Source organism: Bos indicus x Bos taurus, chromosome 23, assembly GCF_003369695.1.
Source record: "Bos indicus x Bos taurus breed Angus x Brahman F1 hybrid chromosome 23, Bos_hybrid_MaternalHap_v2.0, whole genome shotgun sequence".
NCBI lineage: Eukaryota > Metazoa > Chordata > Mammalia > Artiodactyla > Bovidae > Bos > Bos indicus x Bos taurus.
This window is the reverse complement of record NC_040098.1, coordinates 8,214,759-8,230,459: the sequence shown is the minus strand read 5'-3', so window position 1 is coordinate 8,230,459 and position 15,701 is coordinate 8,214,759. Positions and strand designations below refer to the sequence as shown.

General features: G+C 53.0%; 2 protein-coding genes across 3 annotated transcripts; both read left to right on the top strand.

Moving 5' to 3' along the window:
• Positions 1-123: 123 nt before the first annotated feature.
• Positions 124-4,148, top strand: PSMB8 (proteasome subunit beta 8). Of its 2 annotated transcripts, XM_027524268.1 has the most exons (7): positions 124-258; positions 729-939; positions 1,698-1,845; positions 2,005-2,116; positions 2,901-3,030; positions 3,384-3,588; positions 3,827-4,148. In XM_027524268.1, the coding sequence occupies exons 2-7, from the start codon at positions 793-795 to the stop codon at positions 3,913-3,915; spliced, it is 831 nt and encodes a 276-aa protein (XP_027380069.1). In that variant the 5' UTR covers positions 124-258; positions 729-792; the 3' UTR covers positions 3,916-4,148. The 2 variants fall into 2 exon arrangements, with proteins under 2 accessions (XP_027380069.1, XP_027380070.1); XM_027524269.1 differs by lacking the exons at positions 124-258; positions 1,698-1,845 and having other exon boundaries at positions 323-939.
• A 3,732-nt stretch (positions 4,149-7,880) lies between these two features.
• On the top strand, positions 7,881-15,581 carry TAP2 (transporter 2, ATP binding cassette subfamily B member). Its single transcript, XM_027524276.1, has 12 exons — positions 7,881-8,059; positions 8,470-8,967; positions 9,056-9,170; positions 9,928-10,058; positions 10,305-10,510; positions 10,961-11,158; positions 11,604-11,732; positions 13,689-13,877; positions 13,991-14,164; positions 14,319-14,478; positions 14,715-14,851; positions 15,077-15,581. Exons 2-12 carry the CDS (start codon positions 8,478-8,480, stop codon positions 15,305-15,307), a joined length of 2,160 nt encoding a protein of 719 aa, XP_027380077.1. The 5' UTR covers positions 7,881-8,059; positions 8,470-8,477; the 3' UTR covers positions 15,308-15,581.
• The last annotated feature ends 120 nt before the right edge of the window (positions 15,582-15,701 follow it).

Below are 15,701 nucleotides of genomic sequence, written 5' to 3'. Positions count from 1 at the left end.
CCGTGCTCGTGTGACGTCAACAGTTGCTGGGCAGATGAGGCCTAATCAGGTTGCAAGGAGAGGCGGGGTTTAGAAAAGGCGAGCTCCGGAGTGCTCGGTCCAGCAAGAATTACGCGAGGAGCTGGGGGCGGAAAGCGCAGTTCTTGTGGGTGGCTACAGGTTGGGGAGACCGTTGAACTGGGAGAGGCCCTAGGAGGCACCAGGCGGAAGTCTGGGGCTGTGCCTTCTCCTGGGCGCTCCGTTCCCCCACTCGTGCAGGTATATTCGGCGGGCGGTCGCCCCGGGACCTGTCCTGGGACTCAGGGCCGCCACGCACTCCTAGCCCTCCCCTACTTTTTATAAAACGAGGCTCCTAGGCGCCCCCCTCCTCCGTTTCCGCTGAAACTGCTCCCAGGTTCTCGCTGAGGTTGAGCCCGTTTGGGGTGAGGCTGCGCTTTTGATGCTATGACCCCCACCCCGCCCCGTAACTGTCCCGGGAGGATGCCACAGGCTGGCCGTGTCTTTCGCTGAAACCTCATCGCCGGGTGGGGAGGGGGGTGGCTTTCGAAGCCGCTCTGTCTTTCTTCCTTTCTTCTAACGGCCTGGCACCCTCGTTTCCCCCATTTCCATGAAGGCGAAGCAGAGAAGCCTCTTCCCAACCTAACACTCCCCGTGCCCGGACTCGCACGGGACGGCTCCTCGGAAAGGGCAGGGGGATGTGGAAAACATTTTGGTTCCCTCCCCTTAAGGCTTCGGGCTTTCGCTTTCACTTCCTCCTCCGCGAGCCGCCAGATCTCTGGGTGCTGGGCGGCCATGGCGCTGCTAGACGTGTGCGGAGCCCCCGGAGGGCAGCGGGGGGACTGGGCTGTGCCCCTCGCGGGAAGCCGGCAGCGCTCGGACCCCGGCCACTACGGCTTCTCCCTGCGATCTCCGGAGCTCGCCCTCCCCCGGGGCATGCAGGTCAGGGCTCTAACAAAATCCCGTGGGAGGCAGGCGGGCGGTGCAGTGGGGGTGTGCACAGAGTAACGGAGGGGCTGCCTGGAGGCTGTTCCGAGGCAGGGAAACGCGCAGGGGGCATCCTTTAGGAGAGCCTCGTTTGGGGTCCAGGGCCGGAGCTGGGGAAGAGGCCACGTGGGACCTGGGGGCTGGCCGCCTGAGGGCTAGGAAGTGCAGATTAGGACAAAGAGCTGAGGGTGGGATCCCCGTTCTCCATCACACACAGATTACGGAGTCTTCCGTATTGGGCGACCCTATGATACAGGGGCTGTAGACTCTCTTGGGAAACCTATGACCTTGAGCGCTTGGCCTGGCCCCGGCCGTTCATTGTTGTGCCTTGGCCAAGTCCCCTAGCACTTGGTCTAGATCTCCTGGGCCTCTCTTCTGTAAAGTGGGGATACAATTCATAAAACGTGTTTCCTGAGGATTAAATGACCTATGAATGGAAAATCATTATAGTTACCCTTAAAATGTTTAGTTATGGTAACTTAAAAAATTTTTATTTTCATTTCTGATTGTGCTGGTAAATGGAAAAGGTCAGTGTCGTGGCCTCGTCTTTTTCGTCTCCCCAATCGTTTCCTTGCAAAACTGGGTTGTTAACTGCTTCATTTATTCGTGGTATGGCTATCTTCACCTTCCCACGCTCTGCAAATTTGCTTTCCTGGAGCATCCATCTTCGGAAGTTTGCAGTGGTCCTTTCTCTGCCTCTTCTGTCTCATTAGCCCACTGAATTCTTCCGGTCCCTGGGTGGGAATGGAGAAAGTAAGGTGCAGATCGAGATGGCTCATGGCACGACCACGCTGGCCTTCAAGTTCCAGCATGGGGTGATTGTGGCCGTGGATTCTCGGGCCTCAGCTGGGAATTACATTGGTGAGTGTGTGGGTTCCGGCTGGTGGAATCTAGGGAGCTGGGCCCTCCTCTCAGCAGGAGTCCAGTATCTGCACCAAAGTGGGACCAGATGTTGACTCAGGACATTCAGGGAAACCTGTGCACTCATCCCCCCACTCCCCAAACTCCATCTTCTTCCAGCCACATTAAAGGTGAACAAGGTGATTGAGATTAACCCTTACCTGCTCGGCACCATGTCCGGCTGTGCGGCTGACTGCTTGTACTGGGAGCGCCTGCTGGCTAAGGAGTGCAGGTAGGCCAGGCCTCTTACTCTCTTCTAAGCCCAGGTTCTGCTTCTTGCAGATCACTGCTCCTCCCCCATTCTCCCTACACTCACAGAACATCTTAGTGCTAATGTCCTATCTCAAAAAGCCACCTTTTGGTGATTAAAAAACCTTCTCTCTAATCTCAAGCCTGTGCTCCTGCCAAGAAGCCAGATTGAAAGTGAAAGCGAACGTGTTAGTAGCTCAGTCCTGTCTGACTCTTTGAGACCTCATGAACTGTATAGTCCACCAGGCTCCTCTGTCCATGGGATTCTCCAGGCAAGAATACTGGAGTGGGTTGCCAGCCCCTTCTCCAGGGGATCTTCCCAACCCAGGGATTGAACCCAAGTCTCCTACATTGCGAGCAGATTCTTTACCATCTGAACCACTGGGGAAGCCCAGGTTATTTGTCAACTATTTAGCAATGACCATCAACCCTAGTGGGATATCATTTACTGGGATTTCTCTAGGTGATTTTGATGACTTCCTTGGCAGTCCAGTGGTTAAGACTCCACACACCAACACGGGGAGCATGGGTTTGATCCCTAGTTCAAGAACTAAATCCCACATGCTCCACCAAGAGCCCAAAGAATTAAAAAAAAGAAAAGAATTCTATATAAATTCCAGATCTTTGCCCATCCTGAGATCCTACAGAACCATTCCTTTTAGATGCTAATCTCTTCAGCCATTTTCTGCCCATCAAGTAACCTGCCCAGAGGGCTGCCCTCCTGCCCCTTGTAAACTCTCTCCCTGGACTGTCCGGTCCTCACCCAGGCTGTACTATCTGCGGAATGGGGAGCGTATCTCCGTGTCGGCCGCCTCCAAGCTGCTCTCCAACATGATGTGCCAGTACCGGGGCATGGGCCTCTCCATGGGCAGCATGATCTGTGGCTGGGACAAGAAGGTGAGTCCCCTCCCTGCTCCATATTCCAAGGTGTAGACGAGAGGTAAGTTTCCTCGCCTTACACTCCCCTCCCTCCCCTCCTCTGCAGGGCACAGAGAAAGCTTAGTTGCAGAACTGTTGCTCAACAGCAATTTCTAGGTCCGGATGTGGACCATTGTTTCATAAGCTTGTCCCTTTGGATCAAATGGCTGATTCCAAGTTTGTTTTTCCTCCTCAAAGTTCTACGATTGTTTCCAAAGTGCTTTCCTAGTTCCCATGTTCCTGGACTCATCTGTAGTCTCTGGTCCACTTCTTGTGGCTCACACTTGTATCTGGGTGTTACCAACAACTTCCAACCTTCTTGCTTCCTACAGGGTCCTGGACTCTACTATGTGGATGAGAATGGGACTCGACTCTCGGGAAATATGTTCTCCACCGGTAGTGGGAACTCCCATGCCTATGGGGTCATGGATAGTGGCTATCGACCTGACCTTAGTATTGAAGAGGCCTATGACCTGGGCCGAAGGGCAATTGTTCATGCCACCCACCGAGACAGCTATTCTGGAGGCGTTGTCAATAGTAAGAGATCAAAGTGCCCCCCTCTGTCCCTGGGGTGGGGGCAAGGGGGTTGAGATTGGGAGGTATGGGGGAGGCAGGGTGGCAGAGAGCAGGTTTTCTGAGCCAGAAGAGGGGCACTGAAGCCCCTGTCACAAGGGCATTGAGAGCGTGTGCTGCTGTTGTCGCCTTTGATGTAACAGTGTCAGCAGGACCTCGCCGAGGGGACCATGACTCCATGCTCTTTCCCGTCTGCCTGCAGTGTACCACATGAAGGAGGACGGCTGGGTGAAAGTGGAAAGTACAGACGTCAGTGACCTGATGCACCAGTACCGGGAGGCCAGTCAGTGATGGTGGCGGTGACCCGCGGGCCTCCTCGGGGGAAGCCTGGCTGACTCAGGGACCTGGGCCGGATCGCACTCTGGGAGAAGGAGGCCTGACCTGGCCCAGAGACGGAGAACCAGCGGCCACTGGAAGGCAGCACAGAGTTTATCCCTTTGTGTATTCTCTGTCTCAATGAACGTCACCCCCACCCCCCCTCCTGGATGCCCCACTAAGCACAATAAAGGAAAACGGTTATAAAAGCTGTGTGTTGTGGCTGTGGGCTCAGGGCTGGGGTGGCTGGGAGGAGGGGACAGGAAATAGAGACAGGTTTTTCCTGAGAAGAGAGAAACCCCTGCCTCAGAAATGGGGCCTCACCAAATATTTCTCCCGGGCTTCCACTCTCATTCCTCCAGGACCGCTGGAAGGCTGTGTTATCTGTGTTTAACCGAGGTTAGGGTCCTTTCTGCGGGCTCTCAACCAGGCGGCTCCTGTGTGGCTGCTTGTTAATGGTTTGGATATGTTGGAGGAGGGCACTTGGAACACCTGTTTTTAACTGCGTTAGAATGGGAGGAACAAGTTTCCTCCTCACATGTGTGCACGAATTGTGAACACAGCCCCATTTACCTCATATAGCCCCACGGAGATGAAACCGTTCACCTCAGGTTGGGACTCGAACACACGTGGCCAGGGTGTGAACCCAGACAAAACTCAGAATCTTCCGACAGATCACACACCTGGCTTAAGGACTTAATGGAGCTCAGGTTCTTGACGTCTCGTTGAAGAACGAATTCAGTGAGAGACAAAGTGATAGATGAGAAGTGGATTTATTCAGAGAGGAACACACTCCACAGATGGAGTGTGGGCCATCTCAGAAGGCAAGAATGGGCTTGAAACGTAGTACGGTTAGCTTTCATGGGCTGGGTAACTTCATAGGCTAATGAGTGGGAGGATTATTCCAACTATTTTGGGGAAGGGGTGGAGATTTCCAGGAACTGGGCCCCCACCCACATATGGGTCTTTGCTGGTTGATCTTGGAACTGTCATGGCACCTTGTGGGAGTGTCATTTACCTGGATTATGTGTTACAGTGAGCATTCACCTAGGATCAAGATCTAGGGTGAGTCGACTTGTCCACCATCTTGGACCTGTTTGGTTCAGTCAGTTTGTGTTATGTCCTTGGGCTCCTTCATTCCTTTAAAGGTTGGGCCCTGCCCGCTTCCCTCCTGTGGAGTGGATATTACATGAAAAGATGCACGTTAGCCATTCAGTTTCATGATGGGTCACACTCATTGCCAGATGACAAGACTGCGATTGAAGTGGAAGAGGAGATAAAGGAGGCTTCCCTGAAGTTGGGAAAAAATGAGGAAAAAGTAACCGGTTAGAAAGATGAGACAGGCATAGTAAGATTTCCTTTTTCTTTCGGCTGTGCTGCATGGTATGTGGGATTTTAGTCCCCTGACTGTTAGGGAAATTAAAGTGGAGGTAGTCTTGTTCAGGCTTCAGAAGCAGGAGAGCAGGCCTCTGACCTGCTTCTGACCTGCCTGGACACTGCCCAATTCCGTGGCTGTCTTCAAGCAGAGCAAGTCAGGTGGCACTTGAAATAAAGATAATGGTGGGGCTTCCCTGGTGGCTTAGTGGTGAAGAATCCACCTGCCAATGCAGGAGACACGGGTTTGATCCCCAATCTAGGAAGATCTCACGTGTCTCAGAGGAACTAAGCCCGAGTGCTGCAGCCACTGAGCCTGTGCTCTAGAGCCCGGAGCCAAACTGCTGAGCCCGGGAGCCACAACTACCGAAGCCCTCCTGCCCTAGAGCCTGTGCTTGGCAACGAGAGAAGCCACTGCAATGAAAAGCCCACGCAAGCAACTAGAGAGTACCCCCACTCACCACAACTAGAGAAAAGCCTGAGCAGCAACAAAGACCCAGCACAGCCAAAAATAACCAAAAATAAAATTATATTAAAAAAAGAGAAAGGGGTGCACCTTGGAATTCTTGAGCCCCTGGAGGTCTGGCCAACCCCCCCAAGATATAATGAAATCCTATGACTCACAAGGTAAAAGAAACAGCATTATAAAAAGGTATTTTTGCACACAAACTCATGATGATATCAGTCTATGGTTTGGAATTATAATCAGGAGCCCCGGAAACTGCAATTCGAAGTCTCACTCGTGGGGTGGATGCACCACTCGGGAACTTTTCCTAACTAGGATTCCAGATTGCTGTTAATGAGGGACTTCCCAGCTGTTTAAGTCGGAATGTTGGTTAGCCCAATTTGGTGATGTACTTGTTGTTCAATTTTCTCAATTGTTTCTATTTCTCTTCTTTTAATGACTGTCTATTGAAATCAGGCCAGATAATCCTCTATTAAATATTAAAATCATTTCACCAGGGATCGAACCATGTCTCCTGGATTAGAAACGTCCCACTTGACAGCTAGGGAGGTCCCCACTGTGAGATTCTCTGAATTATGTTGGGCCTGCAGGGAGAAGCAGCACAGTGTCACTTTCCCAGGAGAATTAATCAAGAGAAAAGCCTGTAAGTAGAAAGCAGCTGAGTGTGGAGTTTTTTTTTTTTTTTTTTTTTTTAATTAGAGAGAGATCCTTAAAATTCCAGAATGAACAGGGTTGGAGAAGTTTAAATAATTTCCTAACTTCAAATCTAAATTTGAAGTGACTCATGGTAATTGTGCCAACAACATTCCAAGAGGGTGGTTTGGAATTCAAGTGGTCCTCCCTTGGGGGACATTTTGAGTCTGGGAGATAGTTTCAACTAGAAGAGTTATTTCTGGAATAAACCCAGTTGCATGTTCCACAAATGGGCTCTGGGTCTGGTAGGACCTATAGAAACCTGATTACTGAGCTAATCAGTGTTAGAGTAGACCAAGAAACAAAGCCCACTTTCCTCATATGATGAAGGCACTCCCCAAATAACTGAGGCACACATTTAGAGGCTTCTGAGCACGTGCTTGCTCAGGAGCTCTGCTGAGGAAGACATGAAGATGTGGGGTGAGTGTCTTCTCAGATAAGAATCTGCAGGTGGAAACTCACACAGGTCCTGGTGAGAGTGGAGGGGCCTTCTGTTTTGCAGAAGTCCTGCTTGTTTCTCACTTGGTCTCTGCTCTCTCTTTTTTTTTAACCCCAAGATCCCACAACTGGAACTTGGATGGGGGAAAGAGGGCTGTTCTCAAAATAGGCTCAGTTCAGCTCAGTTCAGTTCAGTCACCCAGTCGTGTCTGATTCTTTGCAACCCATGGACTGCAGCACGCTATGCCTCCCTGTCCATCACCAACTCCTGGAGCTTACTCAAACTCATGTCCATTGAGTCAGTGATGCCATCCAACCATCTCATCCTCTGTCGTCCATCCCCTTCTCCTCCTGCCTTCAATCTTTCCCAGCATCAGGGTCTTTTCCAATGAGTCAGCTCTGCATCAGGTGGCCAAAGTATTGAAATTTCAGCTTCAGCATCAGTCTTTCCAATGAATATTCAGGACTGATCTCCTTTAGGATTGACTGGTTGGATCTCCTTGCAGTCCAAGGGACTCTGAAGAGTCTTCTCCAACACCACAGTTCAAAAGCATCAATGCTTCTGCGCTCAGCTTTCTTTATGGTCCGACTCTCACATTCATACATGACTACTGGAAAAACCATGTTTTTGACTAGACGGACCTTTGTTGGCAAAGTAATGTGTCTGCTTTTTAATATGCTATCTAGGTTGGTCATAGCTTTTCTTCCAAGGAGCAAGCGTCTTAATTTCATGGCTGCACTCACCTCAGAGCGGAGGTAAGAAAATCCAGCGGTTCTTCAATTGCAAAGCATCCCAATCCTTGAAACAGCGTCATCTTACTTAACCGTAGTTTTAAGAAGTGCAGTAGTTTCCTACGACAGAGTACTTGTGGCTGAGGGTGGTAGACTCGCCCTGGCACGCGGAGCCGGCCTCGGGCACCGGTCCTGCGTTCCGCGGGTGTCGCGCGCCCCCGGCCGGCCGCCAGGCGCGCAACCAGGCGGCGGCTGCCGAGGCGGAAGCGAAAGCAAAAGCGAAAGCCCAGGAGCCTGGCCGCCCCCGGCTGGGGGAGCCTCGCCTGCCAAAAGAGGCGAGACGGAGCGGAGGCCGCGCGAGGGGACCTCAGAGCTCAGCCCTCGGCACGCCAGCAAAGAGCTCGGGAGCCGCCACTGGTGAGCTTGTGCGCGTGGAAACCTGGAACGCTGACACAGGCGCAGCCCGCCCGGCACGCGCGCTGCGCCCCCGCCTCCCGCCCCTTTGGACCCGGGGCCTGGGGAGCGCGGCGGGCATCGTCTGGCCCCTGGGAACTCGGCGGCTGCTGGCGGGGCCGGGGTGTGCGGAGGGGGTCATGGGACGTGTTTTAGAGGACGAGGCTGCTGATAGTCAGGCTTCCCAGCTCCCTCTGTCAGGCCGAATGCCTTGGGTCCTAGGAGGGGGGTGCTGGTGAGACGGGGTACCCAGGGCATCTTTCAGGGCAGCACAGGGTTAAAAAAAAAAAAAAGGGAAGCCAGCGGACGCTTGGGCAGAGTGGGAGTGGGGATAGGGACTGGAAGCCACCTCTGTCCTTCTCTTCTACCCCTAGATCTCGCCATGCGGCGCCCGGACCTGAGACCCTGGGCCTCCCTGCTGCTGGCGGACTTGGCCTTGCTCTGGCTGCTGCAGGGGCCCCTGGGGGCCCTACTTCCCCTCGGGCTTCCCGGCCTGTGGCTGGAGGGCGCCTTGCGACTCGGTGGACTTTGGGGGCTGCTGAGGCTGGGAGGGCTGCTGGGGGGTGTGGAAGCACTGCTGCCGATCCTCTGCCTGGTGAACCCCCTGTTTCTCTCCCTGAGGGCTCTTGTCCTGGGGGCCTTGAGCGCCCCTCTGGTCAGAGTGGCTGCAGCCACCTGGGCCTGGCTGCTGCTGGGGTATGGGGCAGTGGGGCTGAGCAGGGCCCTGTGGGCCGTGCTGAGCCCTCCAGGAGCCAAGGCGGAGGGGCAGGGCCAGGAGAACAGAGTCTTGATGTGGAGGCTGCTGAAGCTGTCCTGGCCTGACCTGCCTTTCCTGGTTGCCGCCTTCTCCTTCCTCTCTCTGGCCGTGTTGGGTGAGTGGGGAGAGGGCGCAGGGACTTGGGGGTTGGGAGGAGGCCCTTCAGCAGCCGCACTCTGACTGGGCCCTCCTGGCTGTTGCAGGTGAGACCGTGATCCCTTACTATTTTGGCCGTGTGATTGACATCCTGGGGGGCGACTTTGATCCTGATGCCTTTGCCAGTGCCATCTTTTTCGTGTGTCTCTTCTCTGTTGGGAGGTAGGTGATGAGCGATTTGTTAGCCCCCAGTTTTTACAGGGGACCTCACTTTGCTGTTTTCAATCCCCTTTGTGCACAAAGCACAAAACTCTTAAATGAAGAAAAAGCCTGTATGAGTTCATTCACCGTCTATATCAAGCATCCATCCATTTACTCCATTCGCCGCCTGGCTCCAACATCTTCAAAGTTTATATTGCTTATTATAGTTCAGATACGAGTGAGTGTAGTACAATAGGTGTTTTTGTGTGGAATGGAATGTCTCTCAGTTGCCTGTGAGCATTTTTATCTCCGTGAAGTTCCGTTTCTCTTTTCTGATCTGACCTCCCAGCTCATGTTTGTTTCCACAGTTGGCCTATTGTCAGGGTGGGGGGCATGTTTGTTCATCCTGACCCTTCTTCCCTAACTCATCTTATCAGTCTTGGAAGCTCTTACTCTGAGCCTTGTCACCTTTCTTTCCAGCATCTTTACTCTTTCCCACTGTATTTACTTTCCCTTTTGTTTTTCAACACAGCCAGGAATCTGCTGTCTACAAACTACTTGGTAGGGGTTGGGACTAGGATGAGGCTCACTGGGTCCTCTTTTTTCCTTCCTCTGTTGATTCCTGCCCCTCATGTCTCTTATTTGTTTCTCTTCTGCTGTCTTGATATACTACCCCCAACTTTGTACTTCTTTTCCTTCTGTGCTTTTTCTTCTCCTTCCCTCCCCCTTCCTCTCTGCATCTCTCTCTCCTTCATCCTCCAACCCTCTTTCCCCACAGCTCTCTGTGTGCAGGCTGCCGAGGAAGCATCTTCACCTTCACCATGTCCAGAATCAACCTGCGGATCCGGGAGATGCTTTTCTCTTCCCTCCTGCGCCAGGACCTCCCTTTCTTCCAAGAGACTAAGACAGGTAAGGCCTGGGGTGCAGGTCTGGGGTCCCCCTGCATGTTCCTTGCCCACCTACTGCCGCCTACCTGCACCCAGCTGGGCCTGCCTGCATCCTTGGTGCCAGGGCCGGGAGCTGTTTTTCTCTCTTTGGGGACCTGTCTCTCTGCAAGGAAGGGGGGCTCCGTGAGATGATCGGGAGGTCAGGATGGAATTTCTGGGGGTTCTGCATTACAACACATGGTTTCCTTGCCTGCTCTGTCCTGCCCAGGGGAGCTGAATTCCCGGCTGAGCTCGGATACCAAACTGATGAGTAACTGGCTTCCTTATAACACCAATGTGCTGTCTCGAAGCCTGGTGAAAGTGCTGGGACTTTATGGCTTCATGCTCAACCTGTCACCTCGACTCACCTTCCTCTCTCTGTTCGAGGTGCCTCTCATGATAGCGGCTGAAAAGGTGTACAATGCCCGCCGTCAGGTATGTGCGGATGCTGGGGAATCCCCAGGGAAGACCTCGTCCCAGGGACTTTATGTGAACGTGTGTGTTTTTGAGAGAGGAGTGGGGGGAGAGGGAGAGATTTTCAGATGTTGAATGTGGTTCCCTGTGCTATACAGTAAATCCTTGTTGCTTCTCTACTTTGTGTGAGTGATTTATATCTGTTAACCTCAAACTCCAAATGTATCCCCTCCTCCACATTTGGTAACCATAAGTTTTTTTTAATTTTTTATTTTTTATGTCTGTGAGTCTGTTTCTGTTTTGTGCATAGATCCACTTGTATTTTTTTTAGATTGCACATATAAACAATATCATATAATATTTGTCTTTCTCTGTCTTACTTCACTTAGCGTGAAGGGACTGGAGTGGGCTGTGGGGGTTGGCTGTCTTCTGCCAAATTGGCCCGCTCCATCGTTGGCCCCACTGTTCCAGGCAGTCCTTTGGGAGATCCAGGACGCTGCGGCAAGAGCTGGGCAGGTGGTGCGGGAGTCGGTTGGAGGGTTGCAGACTGTGCGCAGTTTTGGAGCCGAGGAGCAAGAGGTCTGTCGCTATAAGGAGGCCCTTGAACGATGCCGGCGGCTGTGGTGGCAACGGGACCTGGAACAGGCCCTCTATCTGCTCTTAAGGAGGGTGAGGAAGCTGAGGGCTGGAGGAGGGGCACAGGTGGGGGCTGGTGTTGGGGGTCCTTGGGGTTCCCGATGCCTTTGCCGGTGCCATCTTTTTCGTGTGTCTCTTCTCTGTTGGAAGGTAGGTGATGAGCGATTTGTTAGCCCCTAGTTTTTTCAGGGGACCTCACTCTCCTGTTTTCAATCCCCTTTGTGCACAAAGCACAAAATACTTAAACGAAGAAAAGTCTGCGTTTGTCATTCACCGTTCTGTGTCAAGCATCCATCCATTTACTCCTTCATTCGCCACCTGGCTCCAACATCTTCAAAGTTTATATTACTTATTATAGTTACAGAGTGGAGTGAATGTAGTATAACAGGTGTTTTTGTGTCGGATGGAATGTCTCCTTCTAGGGGCAGGGAGGCCAAAGAGTGGAAGGTCCTCAGGCTCTCCTTTCTTCTCCCTCCAGATGCTGCATTTGGCAATGAAGGTGCTCTTGCTGAACTGTGCGTTGCAGCAGATCCTGGCCGGGGACCTCACCCGCGGCGGGCTCCTCTCCTTCCTGCTTTACCAGGAGGACGTGGGTGACTACATGCAGGTGAGTCGGGAGCTGTGCGTGCTCTCATTTTCCTCCTTTGGTTTCTATTTGTTCCCTTAAAGAAACAAACTGAAATAACCCCAACTCATTGTCATTTAAAATTTCAAACTTGGGTTAAAAAAAGAGGAAAACGATAAATCTATAAACGTGAACCTCCTTGTACTCAGCATCTTTTTTTTTTTTTTACTTTTTGTTTAACTTTTTTAAGACAACTTTTTACTTTATATTGGTATATAGCCGGTTAACAACGTTATGACAATTTCAGGTGTACAGCAAATGAATCAATCTCCATTCTTTTTTAGATTCTTTTCCCATGTAGGTCATTACAGGGTTTTGAATAGAGCTCTCTGTGCTCTACAGTAGGTCCTTATTAGTTATCTATTTAATATATAATTGTGTGTATATATCAGAGGATATAGACTATAGTTCTCTGTGCTATACAATGGGACCTTGTTTTTTATCTCCCAGCATCTAACAGTTATCAACTCATGGCCAATGTTATTTCATCTGTACCACCCACCGACTTCTCCCCATCCATATTACTTTGAATCAGAGGCAAGATATGGTTTCATCTGTAAATATGTATCTCTAAATGTAAACATTACAAATATATAACCACAAAGCCATGATCATACCACAAAAATTAACAATAACCTCACCAAATACAGTCAGTGGTCAGATTTCCACATGTTTCATAGAGATATGTATTATATTGATCTCTTTTTTCCTCTCTCATATACATCTGTGGTGGCAACAATCAATAAAGCTTAGTGTCACGATCTATTGAATTATTCAGGGTTGCAAAAATGGTGACACTCTGTCATTCCTTCATTTATTAGCCAGGATGCATCTCTCAGGGGAGATGTCTTCTCATGTGCTGATAAGCTGCTGAGGGGTATAGTTTGATTAGGAAAGGCAGAATGAGTATTTAGTTCTTTCCCTATAGACGTGTGCTCACTCCCTCAGTCCTGTCCGACTGTTTGCAACCCCATGGACTGTAGCCCGCCAGACTCCTCTGTCCATGGGATATTAAGGCAAGAACACTGGAGTGGGTTGCCATGCCCTCCTGACCAGGAATTGAACCTTTGTCTCCTGCATTGGCAGGCAGATTCTTTACCAGTGAGCCTCCTGGGACACCCTCCTTATATAAACTAGTTTTGAAAAGTAATTAGTTACTGCACCTTGGGCTTTAGTTTATAACTTTTATAAACACCTCTTACGTGTGGAGAGCTGTGTGAGGCAGTCTGGTGGCTGCAAAGATGAGGTGGGCACAGTGCTTGCATTTAAGGAGTCCCTGTCTCACCAGGCTAGACAGCTGTGTACAAGTAACACAGCACAGTAGCTGGAAAGGTCTGGAGATGAAGGTGATGCTGGATGGGAGGGGCAAAGATGTTTCCATCCTTTACAGTACAAATTGGAATAATGGGGTGTTGGTGCCCATCTTGAGTCAAATTGCAGACTTACTCCTGATAGTCCAGTTGTTAGGACTCTGTGCTCCCACTGCAGGATGCATGGGTTTGATCCCTGGTGGGGCAACTAGGGTCCCACTTGCCACCTGGGGCAGCCAACATTTTTTGTAAAAATCTTTTTTTTTTTTTTTTAAGACTCTTATACTAGTTATCTCATATGGAAGCCATCTGCCTCATTATTCAGGAAAGTGAGTGTTAGTTGCTCAGTTGCATCCCAGTCTTCAACCCGCCAGGCTCCTCTGTCCATGGAATTTTCTAGGCAAGAATACTGGAGTGGGTTGCCATTCCTTTCTCCAGTTAAAAAATCTTTTCTAAGAAAGTTTTTTTTTTTTTTTTAATCTTTAAAAATTAAAGGTGGTGATCTTTTTTGGGACAAGGGGAGAAGCCTAGCTGGGGTGGAGTGTGGCGGGGCTGTGTGAGGAGCTGGGAAGCTGGTTCGTGGCCCAGCTGCCTTTGCTTAGCTGAGCCCCGCCTTCCTGTTTTGCAGACTCTGGTGTACATGTTTGGGGACATGCTGAGCAACGTGGGGGCAGCCGAGAAGGTGTTCCGCTACCTGGACCGAAAGCCAGATCTGCCTCCACCGGGGACTCTGGCCCCACCCACTCTGCAGGGCAGAGTGAATTTCCAGAACGTCTCCTTTGCGTATCCCAGTCGCCCCGACCAGCCTGCGCTCCAGGTGCCCGATGGGAGGAGACTGGGCCCCTGACTCCCCGCGCGGATGATCGGCCTCCAAGGAGAGGGGAGGCCGGGGGAAGGGGCAGGCCTCTGACTCTTCCCCGGCTGTTCTAGGGTCTGACGTTCACCCTGAGTCCTGGGCAGATGACGGCGCTGGTGGGGCCTAACGGGTCTGGGAAGAGCACGGTGGCCGCGCTGCTGCAGAATCTGTACCAGCCCACCGAGGGCCAGGTGCTGCTGGACGGGAAGCCGGTCTCCGAGTATGAGCACCACTACCTGCACCGTCAGGTGGGGAGGACGGAGAAGGGTGGGCAGAGGGCAGGGGAGGGGCGTGGGGCGGGAACCCAAGGGGTCCGTGGTGAGCGGGGCGGGCGGGGAGGAAGGGCGGGTCCCTGCCGCGGGCGATGATGCACAGCCCTCTGCTCCCGTCGCCTCCGCTCAGGTGGTCTTGGTAGGGCAGGAGCCCGTGCTGTTCTCGGGCTCGGTGAGGGACAACATCACCTACGGCCTGAAGGGCTGCAGCGACGAGAAGGTGCTGGCTGCGGCCCGGGCGGCCCGCGCGGAGGAGTTCATCCGCGAGCTGGAGCTCGGGCTCGATACAGGTACCTGCGGCCACGGCGTCGCCCCCTGCGCGCGCGAAGTGGGCGCTGTGGCCTCCCGACCCCCTCGGGAGCCTGTGTTCCCAGAGGAGCGGCCGCCGCGGAGGTCCCCCGCCCCACCCCCGTCCACGGGCGCTCGTCCTCCGGAGCGGTGCCCGTGGAAGTACCAGCCGCGCCTGTGACGCGGGCGTTGTCTGGGCCCCTGCCTCTGAGGAGAGGGGGTTTCTCGGTCTCCTCAGAGGTGGGGGAGAAAGGCAGCCAGCTGGCCGTGGGGCAGAAGCAACGCCTGGCCATCGCCCGGGCCCTCGTGCGGGACCCCCGCGTCCTCATCCTGGATGAAGCCACTAGTGCCCTGGACGTGGAGTGTGAGCAGGCTGTGAGTGCGGGGCGGCGGGACCCCTCTTGGGGTTGGGGCCGGGCGGGGACCTCCCCGATCCTCTGAGGCTGCCTGACCCTGCGGAGGGAGGAGGGCAGCTGACCTTGCCCTTCTGCTCTGTGCTACCTTCTCGTGGCTCACGCCTCTTCCCCCTAAGCCCCGTGGGCCCGGGCCTCCAGCCCCTTCTGACCCGGCACCCGGGGCATCGCGATCCTCCCCCTTCAGCTGCAGGACTGGAGAGCACAGGGGACCCGCACGGTGCTGGTGATCGCCCACAGGCTGCAGACGGTTCAGAGCGCCGACCAGGTCCTGGTGCTGAGGCAGGGGCGGCTGCAGGGCCCCGAGCAGCTCATGGACGGGCAGGACCTCTACTCCTGGCTGGTGCAGCAGAACCGGAACGTGGAGACCCCAGACACAGCCGGCCCCGCCCAGGGCCATCTCAGCGACCCGGAGTAGCTCCTGCCTTGGCTTTCCCTGGGTGTGTTCCCCTGGCTGGTTGTTTTTGGAGCTGGATTTAGACCGTGGGTACTTCTGCTGGGGCCGTGGGAGGGCGGGGGACGGGAGGCGTGGTATCTGTCTGCATCCAGGAACCTTAGTTATGAAAGGTTGTTGTTGAATCACGCGAAGACACTGGGATTCTTGGCCCCCTGGAGGAGGAGAACTCAATCCGGGGCCAGAGACGGGGTTTGATCGCTCAGAGCTTTTGTGTAATAAAATTTTATTAAAGTATAAAGGAGATAGAGAAAGCTTCTGACATAGGCATCAGAAGGGGGCAGAAAGAGTACCCGCTTGCTAGTGTTAACAATGGAGAAGGCAATGGCACCCCACTCCGGTACTCTTGCCTGGAAAC

Bases quoted from the DNA above. Each gene is read 5' to 3' on its own strand.
- PSMB8 (XM_027524268.1), top strand. From the start codon at position 793: ATGGCGCTGCTAGACGTGTGCGGAGCCCCCGGAGGGCAGCGGGGGGAC. The intron at 3,031-3,383 runs GTGAGTCCCCTC...TGCTTCCTACAG, and splicing joins TCTGTGGCTGGGACAAGAAG to GGTCCTGGACTCTACTATGT. The intron at 3,589-3,826 runs GTAAGAGATCAA...GTCTGCCTGCAG, and splicing joins TTCTGGAGGCGTTGTCAATA to TGTACCACATGAAGGAGGAC.
- TAP2 (XM_027524276.1), top strand. From the start codon at position 8,478: ATGCGGCGCCCGGACCTGAGACCCTGGGCCTCCCTGCTGCTGGCGGAC. The intron at 13,878-13,990 runs GTGCCCGATGGG...CGGCTGTTCTAG, and splicing joins CCGACCAGCCTGCGCTCCAG to GGTCTGACGTTCACCCTGAG. The intron at 14,165-14,318 runs GTGGGGAGGACG...GCCTCCGCTCAG, and splicing joins ACCACTACCTGCACCGTCAG to GTGGTCTTGGTAGGGCAGGA.